Source organism: Corylus avellana, chromosome ca8, assembly GCF_901000735.1.
Source record: "Corylus avellana chromosome ca8, CavTom2PMs-1.0".
Lineage (NCBI taxonomy): Eukaryota > Viridiplantae > Streptophyta > Magnoliopsida > Fagales > Betulaceae > Corylus > Corylus avellana.
The window spans coordinates 16,405,597-16,420,422 of NC_081548.1; the positions used below are offsets into that span (position 1 = coordinate 16,405,597).

The window sequence follows — 14,826 nt, forward strand, 5'->3', positions numbered from 1 at the left end:
ATCTAAAACTCTCTTCATCTCTTCCTCCATGCAACACCAAAGAAGAAAGCACAGAGGTCCTTCCCTGGTAGCAGTGCTCAGTGTCTTCTATGTGGTCTCTTCCGGTCTCCGTTTCTGGCGAATTTGTTTTAGATCTAGTTTGTAGATCTAGATCTAGATCTAGGTTTTTTCAACCTTAGATCTGATCGTCTTCATTAGCCAAAGCGTGTCTTCCTAGAGATGTCTATAATACTGAGCTCCTCCGCTGCTGTTTGTGGGGATTTTTTGTTTTTTTATTTTTATTCTTTTTATCTTGGCCTTCGGGTCAAGGATGGAATTGTCTCCTAACCTTCGGGCCGAGGAGGAGTAGATTAGTGTGGGGTTTATCCTTCACGGCCAGATTTTTAGTTTTTTTGTTGTTTTGTATTTGGGCTACCAGTGTCCTAGATCTAATCTGCTCGAACATTCCTTAACTATAATTGTACATGGGTTAGTGGAAGCTTAAACTCATAGATATGTATTTGATTGTAAGATTTTTATGATTGTATCTATGACTTTGTAATCTCATAGCATTTGACTATGATTTTTCAGAGCTTTATGCTCTGTGTTAAGAGCTGTATGCTCTTTGTTGTAAGAGTTTTATGCTCTTGATATTTAATTAATAAAAGTTACAAATTTTCATTAAAAAAAAAAAAGAAAAGTAAAATTAAGAATAATTATTTCACGATCAATATTTTTATTTTATTGTATCTAATAATGTATGCAATGCCATGTTATTTAAAAAAAAATTTAAATGCCGTGACAACATTATACACCATACACCATGTAACAATATATATACCATTAAAACTAATATATTGACCAGCAAATATTGCAAAATATTGCCGGTTAGAGAGAGAGGCTCTAACCTCTCTCTAGAAATTTTTATCAACCTACATTTTTTTTTCTTCCATCTCCCTGGTGAGAGCAGCCGCCTCCTTAGTGAGGTTTTTCCGGGGAGGAGATATGGAGTTTTTCTCCATTCTCCTCCCTCTTCTTTGTCTATATTTCCTGCTTTTGGTGTTTTCTTCTGTTGTTTTTGTTGTTGTGCAGTCCGACCAGACCAGGAGCTCCGGCCTCCTTCATCCTCTCCGATCTGCCTCCATTCTGTCGCCGTCCATTCACCGTTGTGCAGCGCCGCCCGCCTCCTCAAAACTGATTGGGTTTTTAGATCTAGTTTTGAGAAAAACTAGATCTAGCCTCTTCGGTCAGTTTTCCACCAACACGCGTCATCTCACCTTGTTTCTCGGCCTCTCAACTTCCCAACGCCACCTCCTCCGGCCAGATCCGACCACCACGCGCCGGCGCGTGGATCTCACATGCAGGCGCGTCAGTGCCACGCGCCTGCCAGTGCTCGCCATACTCCGTTCCCCGGCCGTTGCTACTGTTTTCTGATCTTTTTGTTGTTGTTTTCCTGTTGTTTTTATGTATTGTCGTTTTTTGTTGTTTTTGTGTTTTGTGGGTTGCTGTCTCCTAGTTTTTTATTGGCTTATTTCTTTAGTGGAAACTTTTGTAACTGAATTTGTGGTGGTTCCTCTCTTTACAACAGTCCTTGTTACGGACTCTAGTAGTGCTTTTATCACTTCAACCTCCTTCTGGCGGTTGTTGCTGGTTACAAGTGGGGGTTCAGATAGGTTCGCCTTAATCTGTGCCCCTTTTGCATCTGAAACCGCCTTGCGCGGCCCTTTGAGAGGACCGGGGCACTTGTTTGTCCCATTTCCTACGTTTTGTATTTATTTCCACACTGCTTTAGTTTGTTTTGGGTCTATTGTTGGGGAGCCCACCCCTTTTTCGTTTTTAGGATCGTCCTCTCTTTCTTCCTTTTGGATCAAGAGTGGAAAGGATCCTCCCCTGTAACCCTTTCCTTAATCAATTAAAAAAAAGAAAAAAAAAAGAAAAAAAAAAGAGGGAGCCGTGCAGCACAGAAGAAACTTAAATAGAAGCATTTAAGTTCCTTTGATAATATGACAAGCCTTAATAATGTTTTGCTCCTTTAATTCCTACAAATATCGTTATTTGCATTAATATTCTATTTAAATTAAAGTTTAGTAAATAAATAATATTTTACAATTAAATATAAAATGCAAGAATTTAAATAAAACAAAGTATGATAATTCATTAATGCTTATTTTAATAAAGAAAATAGACACTTTTAAGAGCATTCCCAATGGAGGAGCCATATTTTTATGTAAAATGGCTCCTTATAACTCACTTTTATCTAGTTTAGCTAAGCCATTTTTAAATGTCTCTACATCCGATTAGCTATATTTCTATCTATTCTATTAAAATATTATTAAAAGTAAGAAAAGTTTTGAGAAGAAGAGAACATGTGAGAGTAAAAATGGAAAAAAAAAATTTGAGAAAAAGAGAACATGCAGAGAAAAAGTAGGAAAAGATTTGGGAAAAAAAAAAACAGGTGAGAGAAACAATGAAAAATAAAATAGTTTCCTTAAAAAGTGCTGCTACATTTAGCTTTTCTTTTAGCTCTTCCAATCAAATATCTATTTTATATTTTCTTTTGGCTAATCCAATGTAGAGGATTTTTAAAACATTTGAAGAGCTATTTTAGATAAGTAACATTTAACTCTTCCATTGTGAATGCTCTAAGCTATTATCAAACACAAGAAAGTTACCAACTGCAGACAACAATTTTGAAGTTTGTTCTTAAGAGTTTCTCTACAAAATTGTATATTTGATTTGAGAGAATGACAAAAATCAGTTCTGAAATTCGTAGGATAAATGCCCTATTTATAGATTTTGAGAGAGAACTTATTGAAAAGTTATAACTTTTCAATTTGCAATATATAAATAACATATTTGGTTACAACTAATAATATGTTTGTAGTTGGCCTAGGACCCGGCTTCTATGCGGTAGTGAAAACTACCGGATAGATGCTGTAGGCCAAAACGATATCGTTTAGCTTTAGTAAAATAAGTGCTAGCACCTGAATTTTACGTCGTTTCAAAACTGCCGACACAGTAAAGTTGCAGGCAAAGAAAAAGAAACTAACAGTGGGTCTAGCAATCTCAAGGATCTGGTCACCGCGGACGTGCTTCAGTCAAGGGACAAGAAGGTGACTGCCCCCAAGGAGACCAAGGCCAGGTTCGAGGACAGGTTCAAGGCTGAGAAGAACAGGTGATTCTTAAGATTCAATTGCAAATTAGATGTAATCTCTCTCCTCTCGCGAACACAGAGTGGGCTGTGGGTGAGGTTTGTTGATTTTTGAGAAGGTTTGGAGACTGTAAGTGGGGTTTTCAATCTTGCTCTTTCTATGGAATTATGTAGTTGTTGATGTCAACAAAAAAAAAAAAAAAAAATGTAGTTGTTGATGGGTTTCTTGGAATAAGCGAAATGGGCAAGTACCCAAATTATTTTTTCTTCTTTGTTGATATTTCATTGTGCCTACAGATATTTGTTGATTTGCTAGAGATTATGTCCTTTTACTTTTTGCATCACCATTTCATTATCTAATGATTCAGATTCGTCCTGTTTTGATAAGATTTGAGAGGTATTGAAAGTGGAAACAGAGTGTACTCGATGCCATTTTTTTGTTTCTGTTCACCTTGAATATGCAGATTCAAAAAAGAAAAACACAAGACCTGGGAGCAATCTAGGAGACTTTGGACGAGATGTAGCATGTGTCGTTTCAAATTCAACATGTTGATTTAGTTGATTTCTTTTTCTTTGCCTGCAACTTTACTATGACGGCCGTTTTGAAACGGCGTAAAATTCACGTGCTGCCTTATTTTACTAAACCTAAACGATAGCGTTTTGGCCTACAGCATCTATGCGGTAGTTTTCACTACCGCATTAGTCCGCATAGAAGCCTGATCCGTTGGGCTAATGGTTCAAAGGCACATTTTACAAGGAAAGTGGCAAACTCCCCACTGCTACACCCATGCGGTTATTTTTTTATAACCGCCTGGGTCGCGTGTTGGGCGAGCGTCCAAGCTCGCGTGCCCAAGCCCAGCTTGTTGAAGAAGCCTTTACCATTAAATCGCTTAGCCACATTTTTACATTAGTCATTAAATAATTAAATTTACTTTTTAAATTTTGTTAATTTTTTTACCTTTAAAATTATTTCACATGAGTTTATGAAGAAATTATGATAAAAACTATAGTATTCAAGCATTTTCCAGTTAAGAGGTGGAGACAAACGAAACTTCACCATATTTGTTTAACATAGACGGCAAAAAAATCATTATGCAACTCAAATTCCATAACTATAACAACCACTTTTTACAAATAAAAGTTAGAGTACTGCTAAAAACTATATTTTTATCTTATCATCTGTAATGTCTCAGTGAAATCAATTAACTGGTAATTGATTCTATGGTTCGCCTCCAAGTCTTATTTCACGAGGAACAAAACTCAGAGATCTCATTATCTCTGAAGAGAGTCTGCAGTGGAAGACTTTTTACTAAAGGATAGAGATAGCTATAATTTAAACTTTCAATAACAAATAAGCAAAGTGAAACTTAATAGCATTATAACATAGATAAACCTCCAAATGTTGAGGTCAAAGACCAATCATCAAAATATGTTACAAACGACATCCAATTGTTCTTAGCATAATTAAAGCCTACATTTAACAAGGTACAACATAAAAATTATCTCAATCATATCCTTGCAAGTAGCTCCATCAGCGTCCCACATGAACTTGAGCTATACGAGATCTAGGTCCTAAAAAATTATCTGTATCAAGTCCTTCACAATAACTAGATGCCTCCTGGATATCCTTGCAAGTAGCTCCATCAGCGTCTCACATAAACTTGAGCCATACGAGATCTAGGTCCTAAAAAATTATCTGTATCAACTCCTTCACAATAACTAGATGCCTCCTGGATCCATCTTCTACAACTATTTATAACAACGCAGGTATAGATATAGGGGAAAGAGATGCAAGAATAAGCCTAATAACTTAATGAGTATAAATGCATATGACGTACACGTCATTATATGGTGAACTTAGTTGTTTATAAATCTCATATAGCATTATGAAGTCACAGTTTATCATATGATTATGGATGCAATATAGATATAGTACATGCCGTAATATAAGAATCATGTCATAATTCAACTTCATATAGTCTATCCGAGATATTACCACTTTTTCGGCAAGATTCGTGTTGTTCCGAGGGACATGTAATACAATACCAGTGCCCTAAATATTGCATGCTACCATCCATAACACTAGCAGCCCAACTGAGTCTAACATTGGGTGACCCATGCTACTAATGATATATGTCCTATAGTGACCCGCCAATCAAACATAGCTGCTCCGGCCACAAACAACCAATGGATTCAAGTCCTATATAAACACAAACATCTTTTGACCATAGGATTAACTTTTATAGTAAGCCTATGGCCATTATCATGCACGTACCGGTGTTCCATGTCATACGGAGCAATTAAATCTTTTTTGTCTTTTACATACATGCTCTTACAAATCTTGTCATTTTCGTTATCTTTGCTTAATTAGCATATGTTTTCACAAAATAGAATTTCAACAATCCAAAATGTATTTCATGGGAGTAGTAAAGATGCATGTTTGGTACACATAAAATTATCATACTATGTGGAAAAAAATAACAAAAATATCCATGTAAGTTTGTACTCAATTAGGTCGTATAGCTCATTCACAAACTCTTCCAAAGATTCTAGGATTACAGGTTGAACGTTCAGTAGGTCCAGGTTCAAATGTTCGGCCAAAATCGAAAGTCAAAATTTCTTATTCCCAATGAACTCTAATGAAACTTGGTAGATCCGTTAACCCTCCCACTTATGCCAACCACAACCAAGTAATTACTTGGGGGGTACCTACATCATCATTTTATTATTTGACGTGGTAATGTCAATCAATCCCTGAATAGAGATGAGATAAAATTAAGTTCGATTTCTAACATTTATGTAAAATTTAAAGACAATATTTTATTTAATTCACATGTTCATTTTCCACTATCCTTCTCGAGGTTTTTCATTTATAAACATTGGCCCATCATCAAAATTTCAATTTTGATAAATTTAATGATCAGGATTTTATTCCAACTTCACCTTAAATAACTAGCTAGCTCCTTCTCTCTTAAGCATAGGATATAATAAGGTGGTTGTATTTGAGGGTGGCAAACTAGTGAATTCATTTGTGTGCTTAAAGAAAGCAAGATATTGTGTCTCAACCAAGTCATACGTCGGTGATACATACATACATATATATAATCTTATGATTATAAAAATTTTTATTCTACATATCATTGTGTCACGTATTATTATTCATATATATGAAAGACTAATTTAAAAATTCATATATTTGTTGTGGGTGGGTTTGTTAAATGAATAATTGAACTATATATTTAATTATGGTTTAAACTGCTGATCCACCATACTATAATATTATATATCTTCACATCATTTGATATAAAATATTTCTTTCGAGAAAGAAAAGGAGCTCATCATTCTGAAGCTAGCTACAAACATGAACAGATGACAGAACTGAACCTCCAAAAGCAACCTTTTATTAGACAACTATTTTACAACATAAGATTATTGCATTTGGTTGTTAATAAAAACTATGCAGCTTAATTTCCCCCTAAAAAAAACAAAACACCAAGGACTCTTCATAAAGGAAACATTGATTAAAAACCGAAACAAAGAGTGAAAACATGTTTTCATAGAGACTTGAAAGCCATAGTTACCAAACATCCCACCCTTCCTTGGAGGACTCAAACTTTTGATCCATCTGGTGTTGTTAAATGCTCATAGGGCTTTGTGGATCATTGAGAGCTGCAATGGCTGTTTCAATCTGTATCTTCAGGTGTTCTTTTTCCTCTTCACCTGCCTGCAAAACAAAAAATAGATTGACTTAGAAGAAAGCTCTACTCCATTTAACTCAGATTTTTTTCTTCTTCTTTGGGTTGTAGGTGTCATCATATAAACCCTTACTCCTCTTTCTTAGATGCAATTTCACAAATAAAAAGTGTCATTCTAAAATCTAAACTAAATTTTAGAAAATGTATCGATTTAGGTACAGTTTTAAAAATTTACGATTCGAAAACGTAAAAAAATTTTCATTTTCAAATTACAGACAAGTGGGTGTGTGGGAATGTTTTTAAAGAGTAATACTATAAGTAGGACTTTTATCTTCAATGGTGATGTGAATTTTATCCCTAAGAGCCCTGCTTATTGTATTATTCGTTTTTAAGAACACACAATTCTGATCAAGCTTGAACAATTTCTAGGTTTTACTCTAATCACCGATTTAATTCTAAATCACCACACTTAACAATTTTTCAATTCAAAAGGAAATAAATTATGCCCAATTTAGAGAATCATAAAGGACAAACAGAGCAAATTAAAGCTTAAATTTCAATCAATGTTTGATTGATAGTTGGTGAACCCTTTGAATATATATATATATAGATTTGGACGTAGAGTTTGGAAGATGTGTGTTGTATAATTTAGACTTAAAAAATTTACTCGTGGAACAATGCTCTATTTATAATATTTTTTAAAAGTAAAGTTGGCTTTAGAAGGAAAAGATTTGGAGAAAACAAGAAGATGATATGATCGAAGCCCCATTAGAAAAATATAAAACTTGTACCAATTATATTTGGGCCCTCCCAACAAAAACTATTTTATTTCAATTGGACCCCCATTATAAAATTTATTTTTCTTTGAAGCCCCCCATTAGAAAAATGGTTGGATCTTTCTTGTAAACAACTGCAATATGATATGAAGTTTTAGACAATTATAAATTGAGGATTTGGGCAATTGATTGATTCGCATAGGCAGACCTCACCTGAAGTTGACCCATGTGCTAGTTTTTTAGCTTATACTCTATAATCATTTTGCCTTACCACCTAATAATTATACAAAAAATTGTATAATTATATCTAATAAAACCTATTCTAATGAGAAATGGTAGCGTTCTTAATTTTTTTTTTTTTTTTTTTTTTCAAAATTTGATTTTCAAGTGATGTGTCACCATCTCATCCTCTTATACTTTTTACGTTTTATTTATTAACTAGAAATTATACGAGATTGTGACACATTATTTAAAAATCAAGTTTTGAAAAAAAAAAATTAAAAACCTTTCATTTCTCTATTCTAATTGGCAATCACTAAGATTAAGACTCTAAATTGACCCTTCCAAGACAAACAAGGGCTATCATTTCGTTTACCACTAAAGTGCTGGGACGACTTTGTTAACTAACACCAATTTAATTAATCTTTATTTAGAGTGTGTTTCACACCGTGATTTATATATATATATATAAGCGCACGATTTAAGATGTCAAACAATGATTTTACTAAATACTTAACTTAATTTTAAAAAATTATTTTCTAAAAAAAAATTATTTTAAAATCGTAAATTTAAATGAACCCTTAGCGGTTGGTTGCATAGGCTCCAAAGGCAAGTAAGCCATAAATAAACGCCATTTAGAAAAAGAAACATGATGAAAACGCGTGGGAATTGAATATGAAAGACATGAAATAAAATCAGAAAATTTGAAGCACGTTTCCAATACCATTTTTTTATTTCCCCACGTTTGAGGGGGAAAAAATGGCATTCCTGTAATTCTCCAGAAAACTTTGACCCACATGGAAAACATCTTTCTTACTGCTCATAAATAATAATCTTGAAAAATTAGGTTCTAGAATTTGAGTGGATGAGAAAGAGATATTATTATCCTCACCACAACCACCCAAAAAAAAAGCATATTGTGCGGTTGCTTTCAAAAGGAGAATTACCAACTTCTTCCAATATTGCTCCACTTTAATTCACCTAATTGGAGGGTTTTTGATATTTTTCATAACCTATGTTAGGATTTAACGTCAAATTCTAACCGATTGAGAGGTAGATTGTATTAAATTAAAAGTTTGAGGGGGTGAAATTGAGAGTTTTTGAATTGTAATAAGATCTTCTCAAAACGCATGAAAGTTTATTAGTCCTTTATGAAATTTTTCCTTAAAAATATCAGAAAACGACAAGTAATTGTTAAGCTATCAAAAGAAATGTGAAAAACACGTACTATTAGAAAAACATGTGTCCGAAATCCATCTGGTTAAGCTTTGTCTTTTTCTATAGCCTAATAATTAGATCAGGGAAATTATATGGACCACCTTAATCAACTCATTAGATCAGGGAAATAATTAGATCATGACAAATTTATTCAGCAGTGGAAATTAATTATAATAAACATAATCAGAATTTTATCCTTTGATCAATTGTTTCACCAAGTGGACAGACATATGAGATTCTTTTATTTTCTTATTTTTTAAACAAGACTGTCTTTTGTCGCACATTGGAAAACAATGTATGATGATTTTGATAGCTCCCAGAATCCTACCCAATTAGGAAAAAGAATAAAAGCAGTCAACCAGTCCCATAGGCTCTATCCCACCTTAATTTTGCACGCCTTCAATTCAGGAAAAATTCATTCAAGCACGATTTTGTTCAAAATTCTCACACGCACGTTTAAATTTTGTTTCAATTTTTTTAACCACGTGTGTCCCATGTCATGATTTTGTTTTCAATTCATGTTTTCCAAACATGATTAGATTCGGGAACGGGAACGGTTTTTGACATAACCTAACGACCAAACACAAAATTAGTAAATTAGAATTAAATGGTCTAATCTATTTAATTAAATATATAATTAGGATTAAGATTGAAGTATATAATTTTATATTCATGACTCGATACGACTTGAACCTCCTGACATACGACGTAAGGGTGTACTAACAATTTTTTACATGATTCACGAACCTAACACCAAAACATACTCCGATATGTGAACACGGATTATCGTCCCTTATTAAACCTAGAATCGGCCTCTTGTCCCACCCCTACTCTCCCAAATTAATGCTGATTTGAGATATTTAGAGGATCGAATAAGAAGCAAGTTGCAAAGTAGGTCGTCAGATTGAAGGGAGCCAAGCCAATAATTACTTGAACAAAACTGTAATAACTTGAAAAGGGAAGAAAAAACCAAAAAAAAAAAAAAAAAACAAAACAAAACAAAACAAAAAAAAGGGTGAGATCCATCCTGTTCAAAGTGGACATCTAATGGGGTCCTCTCCACACTTTTGCTCATCGACTGCTTTTATTCGCACTCTCTGGATGACACCACAAATCATCATATCCCCTTAAAATACAATATAACAACCACATAATTGACGATCCACTTTATTAAAGTTTCTTCAATCAGTTTTCAATCCTAAAGACCCCACAATTCCAGCTGTTTATCCTTTCTTTTTCTTTTCCTCTCTAGATCTCTCTTTGTGTGCGTGTCATATTTTTAACCATATGATTCCATGATCAAACAAATCACAAGACACCCCAACCGTTGATGTGTACAATTTGTGATTAGTTAATCGTGAAACGTGTGGAATATTATATATGGAAGAGAGAGTATATTAAAGGAGGGAAAAGGGAGTGACCTCAACGAAGACGGTTTTCACAAGCCTCCCAGAAAAAGCAGTGATGTTTGCTGTGATGATCTTCAGTTTCAAAGATTCGAAGACCTCACAAAGCTTCACCATTGTGTCTGTCCTTTTACTGCATGTTAGGCTCACCACCACTGTTTTCTCCCCCATGTATGTTGCCCTAAGCTGCACCCATTTCATTATTTGACCCAAAAATATTAATATATGTATAATAAAACATAACCAAATCAATTTCAGTAGAATTATAATTACGTGATAATGAAAATCAGTCTTTCGATCAATAATAATTAATTTTTACTATCACGTCATCTCAGTCGTATAATATTATTATTGGTCTATTTTTTTTTTTTGTCTATTTGCGATTGAGAGAGAGGGGGGGGAGGAGGAGAGGGCTCAAGAGAGAGAGGGGGGAAAAGAGGGCTCACTTCAAGGACTTCAATAGGGGAAGTTCTTGGACCCCCAGAATCATAAAATTGGTCAGTTTTCTTTTTCTTTGATCTCAACAAGATGGGAAGCTCTTGCTCAAAGCCATAACCAGAATTTTTCTTGGATTTTCCTGATTCAAGCTCCATTATCTCAGCTTGGATTCTTCTTTCTTGTTCATGCAGCTCTTGAATATATTCAATAGCATCTTTGATTATTGAAGCCTTATCCATCTGGAAGTCAACAAAAGGGGTGGAACTAATTAAATTCATTAATTCAACCAAAAAAAAAAAAAAAAAGATAGGAACAAAATGGTGCACAATAGCAAGGTGGTAATCATAGAAGGTGCACAATAGCACAATTATTGGATTATAGTGCGGCATGTTTGTAATTTTAATGGGCCACCTTGCTGATGTTCGGGACCACTGCTCTGAGTGCAAACAGCCTTTCGTTCAGCTTCCTCCTCCTATTCCTCTCCGACACAATGTTCTTCGACGCCGCCGACGACGCCGCTCCGTCCGGCGAGCTCGAATCATAGTACCCAGAAAACGCCTCGTCCAATCCCCAGCTGCCACGACACAGAATATTTGTAATTACCACCACAGTAGACACAGAGACCGAGAGAGACAGAGAGAGACAGAGAAAAAGGAATACCTATCAAGCTCTTCAGTTTGAAGGAACATTTTGGTCTCCCAATAGTGTTTGTACTCTTCAATATTGTTGTATTCTTCACTAATGTTGTCCATGGCTTTAGTTTTTGTTGTTGTGGGGAAGAGAGAGAATTAAAGAGAGAGAAAGAGAGAGAGAGAGAGAGAGAGAGAGAAGGATCTTTCTCTTTCTTTTTATTTCTTTTGCTCTAATGGGGCTAGAGGGGATTTTATAGGCAGGCTGAAAATTTGAGAGAATTTTGTAGTGGTAGACTCTAAGGGGGATTGGATTTAATCCACGTGGGAATCCCATCTTCTTATGTAGTTACTTCCCAGAAACATCATTACCGTCCAAACAGATGTAAAATGTGGTCTACAAGGCCGCGTAATGGCAACCAAGTCTGGCGCGTATCATTTTGGGATTTTGTCCTTTTTCTGGCGTCATCATTTCCTTCCCTCGTGACATCATTAGCCTACGTGTATTATTATTATTATTATTTAATAGCAGTGAGAATCTGATGAGCAAAATGTGTTTTATGCGGCGCGGACTTATGGGTCTATCCGTCCACACTAGGTGTAAGAGTGCCACGTGGAAAACGTCTACAAGACTTGTATGACTATGATTAAGGGATTTCCATTCAATTGACTCTGCTAGGCAGGGCTTGTTGATTTTCTTTTTTCGGTGGAAGACTGAAGACTTTCTTGGCACCCACACTTTCGTATCCGGATTTAGTAGCTGATTTTTTTTTTATTTTAATTTATGATGATGATGTTAGGTAGGGGTGGCAAAATGGGTACTTGATACAATCCGATTACGACTCGCGGGTACTCATTACACAATTAGCCTATACACAGACACGACCCGTTTAGCTAAACGGGCCGGTAATCGAGTCTGACACAATTATGATACGAAAATAGTCAGGTAGACACGACCTGTTAAAACCCTAAACTATAAAAAAATAAATTAATTAAAAAAAATCAAAATTGTAATAATAATATATCAATACACTGTCAATGCAAAAAAATTGAGTTCCAAGATATTAAAGGCTTTAATAAATGATAAGAAAAAAAAAATGGAAGTGACCGTAATTGTACTCCGAAAGAAATTACCAAACTCATGATTTCACCTAAACTTAAAACAAGCAAGCATATTGACTAAGTTCATTTATTAAAATAATTTTTAGTATAAAGAAATTTAATTTTGCTCAAATTACATTCCACTAAAAAAGAATTATGTATATTTCAACACAAAATATGATATCTGCAATCTGTTGAAATTAAATGTCTCATAACAGAGATGAATTTTGCAAATCATTTGAAAAAAAAAAAAAAAAAAAATTAAGGGCAAAAAGCAAGAAGAATGTTTTTAAATTAAAATCATTTAATTAAATATTTAAATATAAAAAATGCCCTACCTAAATTTGTTGTCTTATGCCTCAAAATCTATTAAATCGGACCTACTTGAGGGGTTGACTTGGACGCTTGGTTACTAGTAAGCCACTTGGCCGTCATCGATACCTCATAAAGCATAACGTCTAAGTAAGGACAAAACTAACATTTTTATTTCAAAATGATCAAAATATGAGTGAGATTGTGGGGTAAAATGTGTCAACATTTCCATCATAAAAAAAAAAAAAAAAAAAGATAATAAAAAAAAGCTAACAAAAACAAAATAATAATTAAAAAAAATGAACAAAACTCAAAACTACATCAACATTAAATTCATAATTCATTACAAAATACTTGTCCACTTGAAGGTCTTGAAGGATCCATGATCCATCCCATGTAATCAAAGATATGAATTATGAAACATTATAAATATGCTCATTTTTTGACTTTTTTTTTTTTTTTTTTTAACCGGGTCTAGTGGGTACCCGTCAGACCTAGACAATAACCGGGTCTAACGGGTACCTGCCAGACCCGAACAGTAACCGTGTCTGGCGGGTCGACCCACCGGGTAGACCCACCAAACACGAATTAACCGGGTCTTAAACGGGTAGACCCGATTAAGACCAGAACCCGATAAGGCAAAACCCAATACCTGTTTTTTCGTGTCGGGTTCACAGGTCGTGTCAAAATTGCCAGCCCTAATGTTAGGTTTGTATTTATGTTGGCCAATGTATTATAATGTGTTAAAATATATATGGTTTTTGGGTTGATTTAAGGATTAAGTTAGTGTAAAAGCGGGTTTAAGCTAGACTTGAGAAATACAGCTTTATGAACGTCGTTCGACAAAGACTTAGTTAGAGTCAAACGGCCATGTCTTTTGATTTAGACATAGGCGGAAATAGTCTTGGTGGTGTTGGAAAATAGATTCAAAGAAAGACAACTTTGTATTTCTCGAAAGTTTTTCAATTCGAATGATGACTTAATAAAAGTTTGATTTAAGGATTAAGTTTGTGTAAAAGTTAAAAAGCGGTCATGTCAAAACAAGCCGTCAATAAAAGTTTAAAAATCTGTACATAATTATTCAAACCTAATCTCAATCGAAAGAGATTTGTACATAATTAATGGCTCGTTTGCAATCTCTAGTGATAAGTTGTTTTTTCAATAGCTTACATACCTTTTAAAACTTAGGTTTCATTCTATCTATTCTAGCATATGAGACACAATTTTCAAAAGGAGAGGAGACAACTTTCAGAATACTTTTAAGAGATATCTTAATTTGAGATTTAGATTCCATTAAATTACTTAAATTTGAAAATTCTCATATTATAAAATGAATGGCTACGATTTCGTAGCATAAGAAATCTTCAATTTTAAAGAATTGAAAGGATCTCAATCCATTAATTTGAACTTTCTCTTTTGAAGAGAATTTTGTAGTGGTAGACTGGAAGGGGGATTGGATTTAATCCAAGTGGGGACCTCATGTTCTTATGTAGTTGCTTCCCAGAAACATCATTACCGTCCAAACAGAACAAGGCCGCGTACTGACAACCTAGTATGGCGCGTGTCTTCTACGCTTCTCACTATTGGTAGCCCGCTCTTCAAAGTTCATGGTCTTCGCTTTGGTTGTTACACTAATTGCTACCAATTTTTTAATTGCATCTCCGGTTAAAGTCGTGTTCTATTAAGGTATAAAATTATGAACACAAATTTCTTTCAAAATTTTCTTCAATTTATTTTAATAAGTGATAAGTGTTATTCAATATTTTTAGATTTCTCAAAAATTAATGTTCGAGTTTATAGATTAGTAGAATGACAATAAATAACTGTTAAGAAATAAGAATATTAAGAAAAACATATATATGAGAGATGACACTTAACACTTATTGATTGAAGAAAATTTTC

The 14,826-nt window shown here is 34.3% G+C and overlaps 1 protein-coding gene across 11 annotated transcripts; it reads right to left on the reverse strand.

Moving 5' to 3' along the window:
- Window positions 1–4,487: 4,487 nt before the first annotated feature.
- LOC132190304 (transcription factor bHLH35) lies at window positions 4,488–11,769 on the reverse strand. 11 transcript variants are annotated; one of them, XR_009441116.1, is made up of 6 exons: window positions 11,543–11,768; window positions 11,294–11,456; window positions 10,891–11,121; window positions 10,460–10,630; window positions 6,712–6,854; window positions 4,488–4,695 (listed from the first exon to the last, which is right to left on the reverse strand). XR_009441116.1 is itself a non-coding variant. In XM_059605256.1 (6 exons), exons 1-5 carry the CDS (start codon window positions 11,632–11,634, stop codon window positions 6,765–6,767), a joined length of 747 nt encoding a protein of 248 aa, XP_059461239.1. In that variant the 5' UTR covers window positions 11,635–11,769; the 3' UTR covers window positions 4,488–4,695; window positions 6,724–6,764. The 11 variants fall into 11 exon arrangements, 6 of the variants coding, with proteins under 6 accessions (XP_059461239.1, XP_059461238.1, XP_059461235.1 ...); XR_009441115.1 differs by having other exon boundaries at window positions 4,488–4,702; XR_009441114.1 differs by having other exon boundaries at window positions 4,488–4,807.
- Window positions 11,770–14,826: the final 3,057 nt, after the last annotated feature.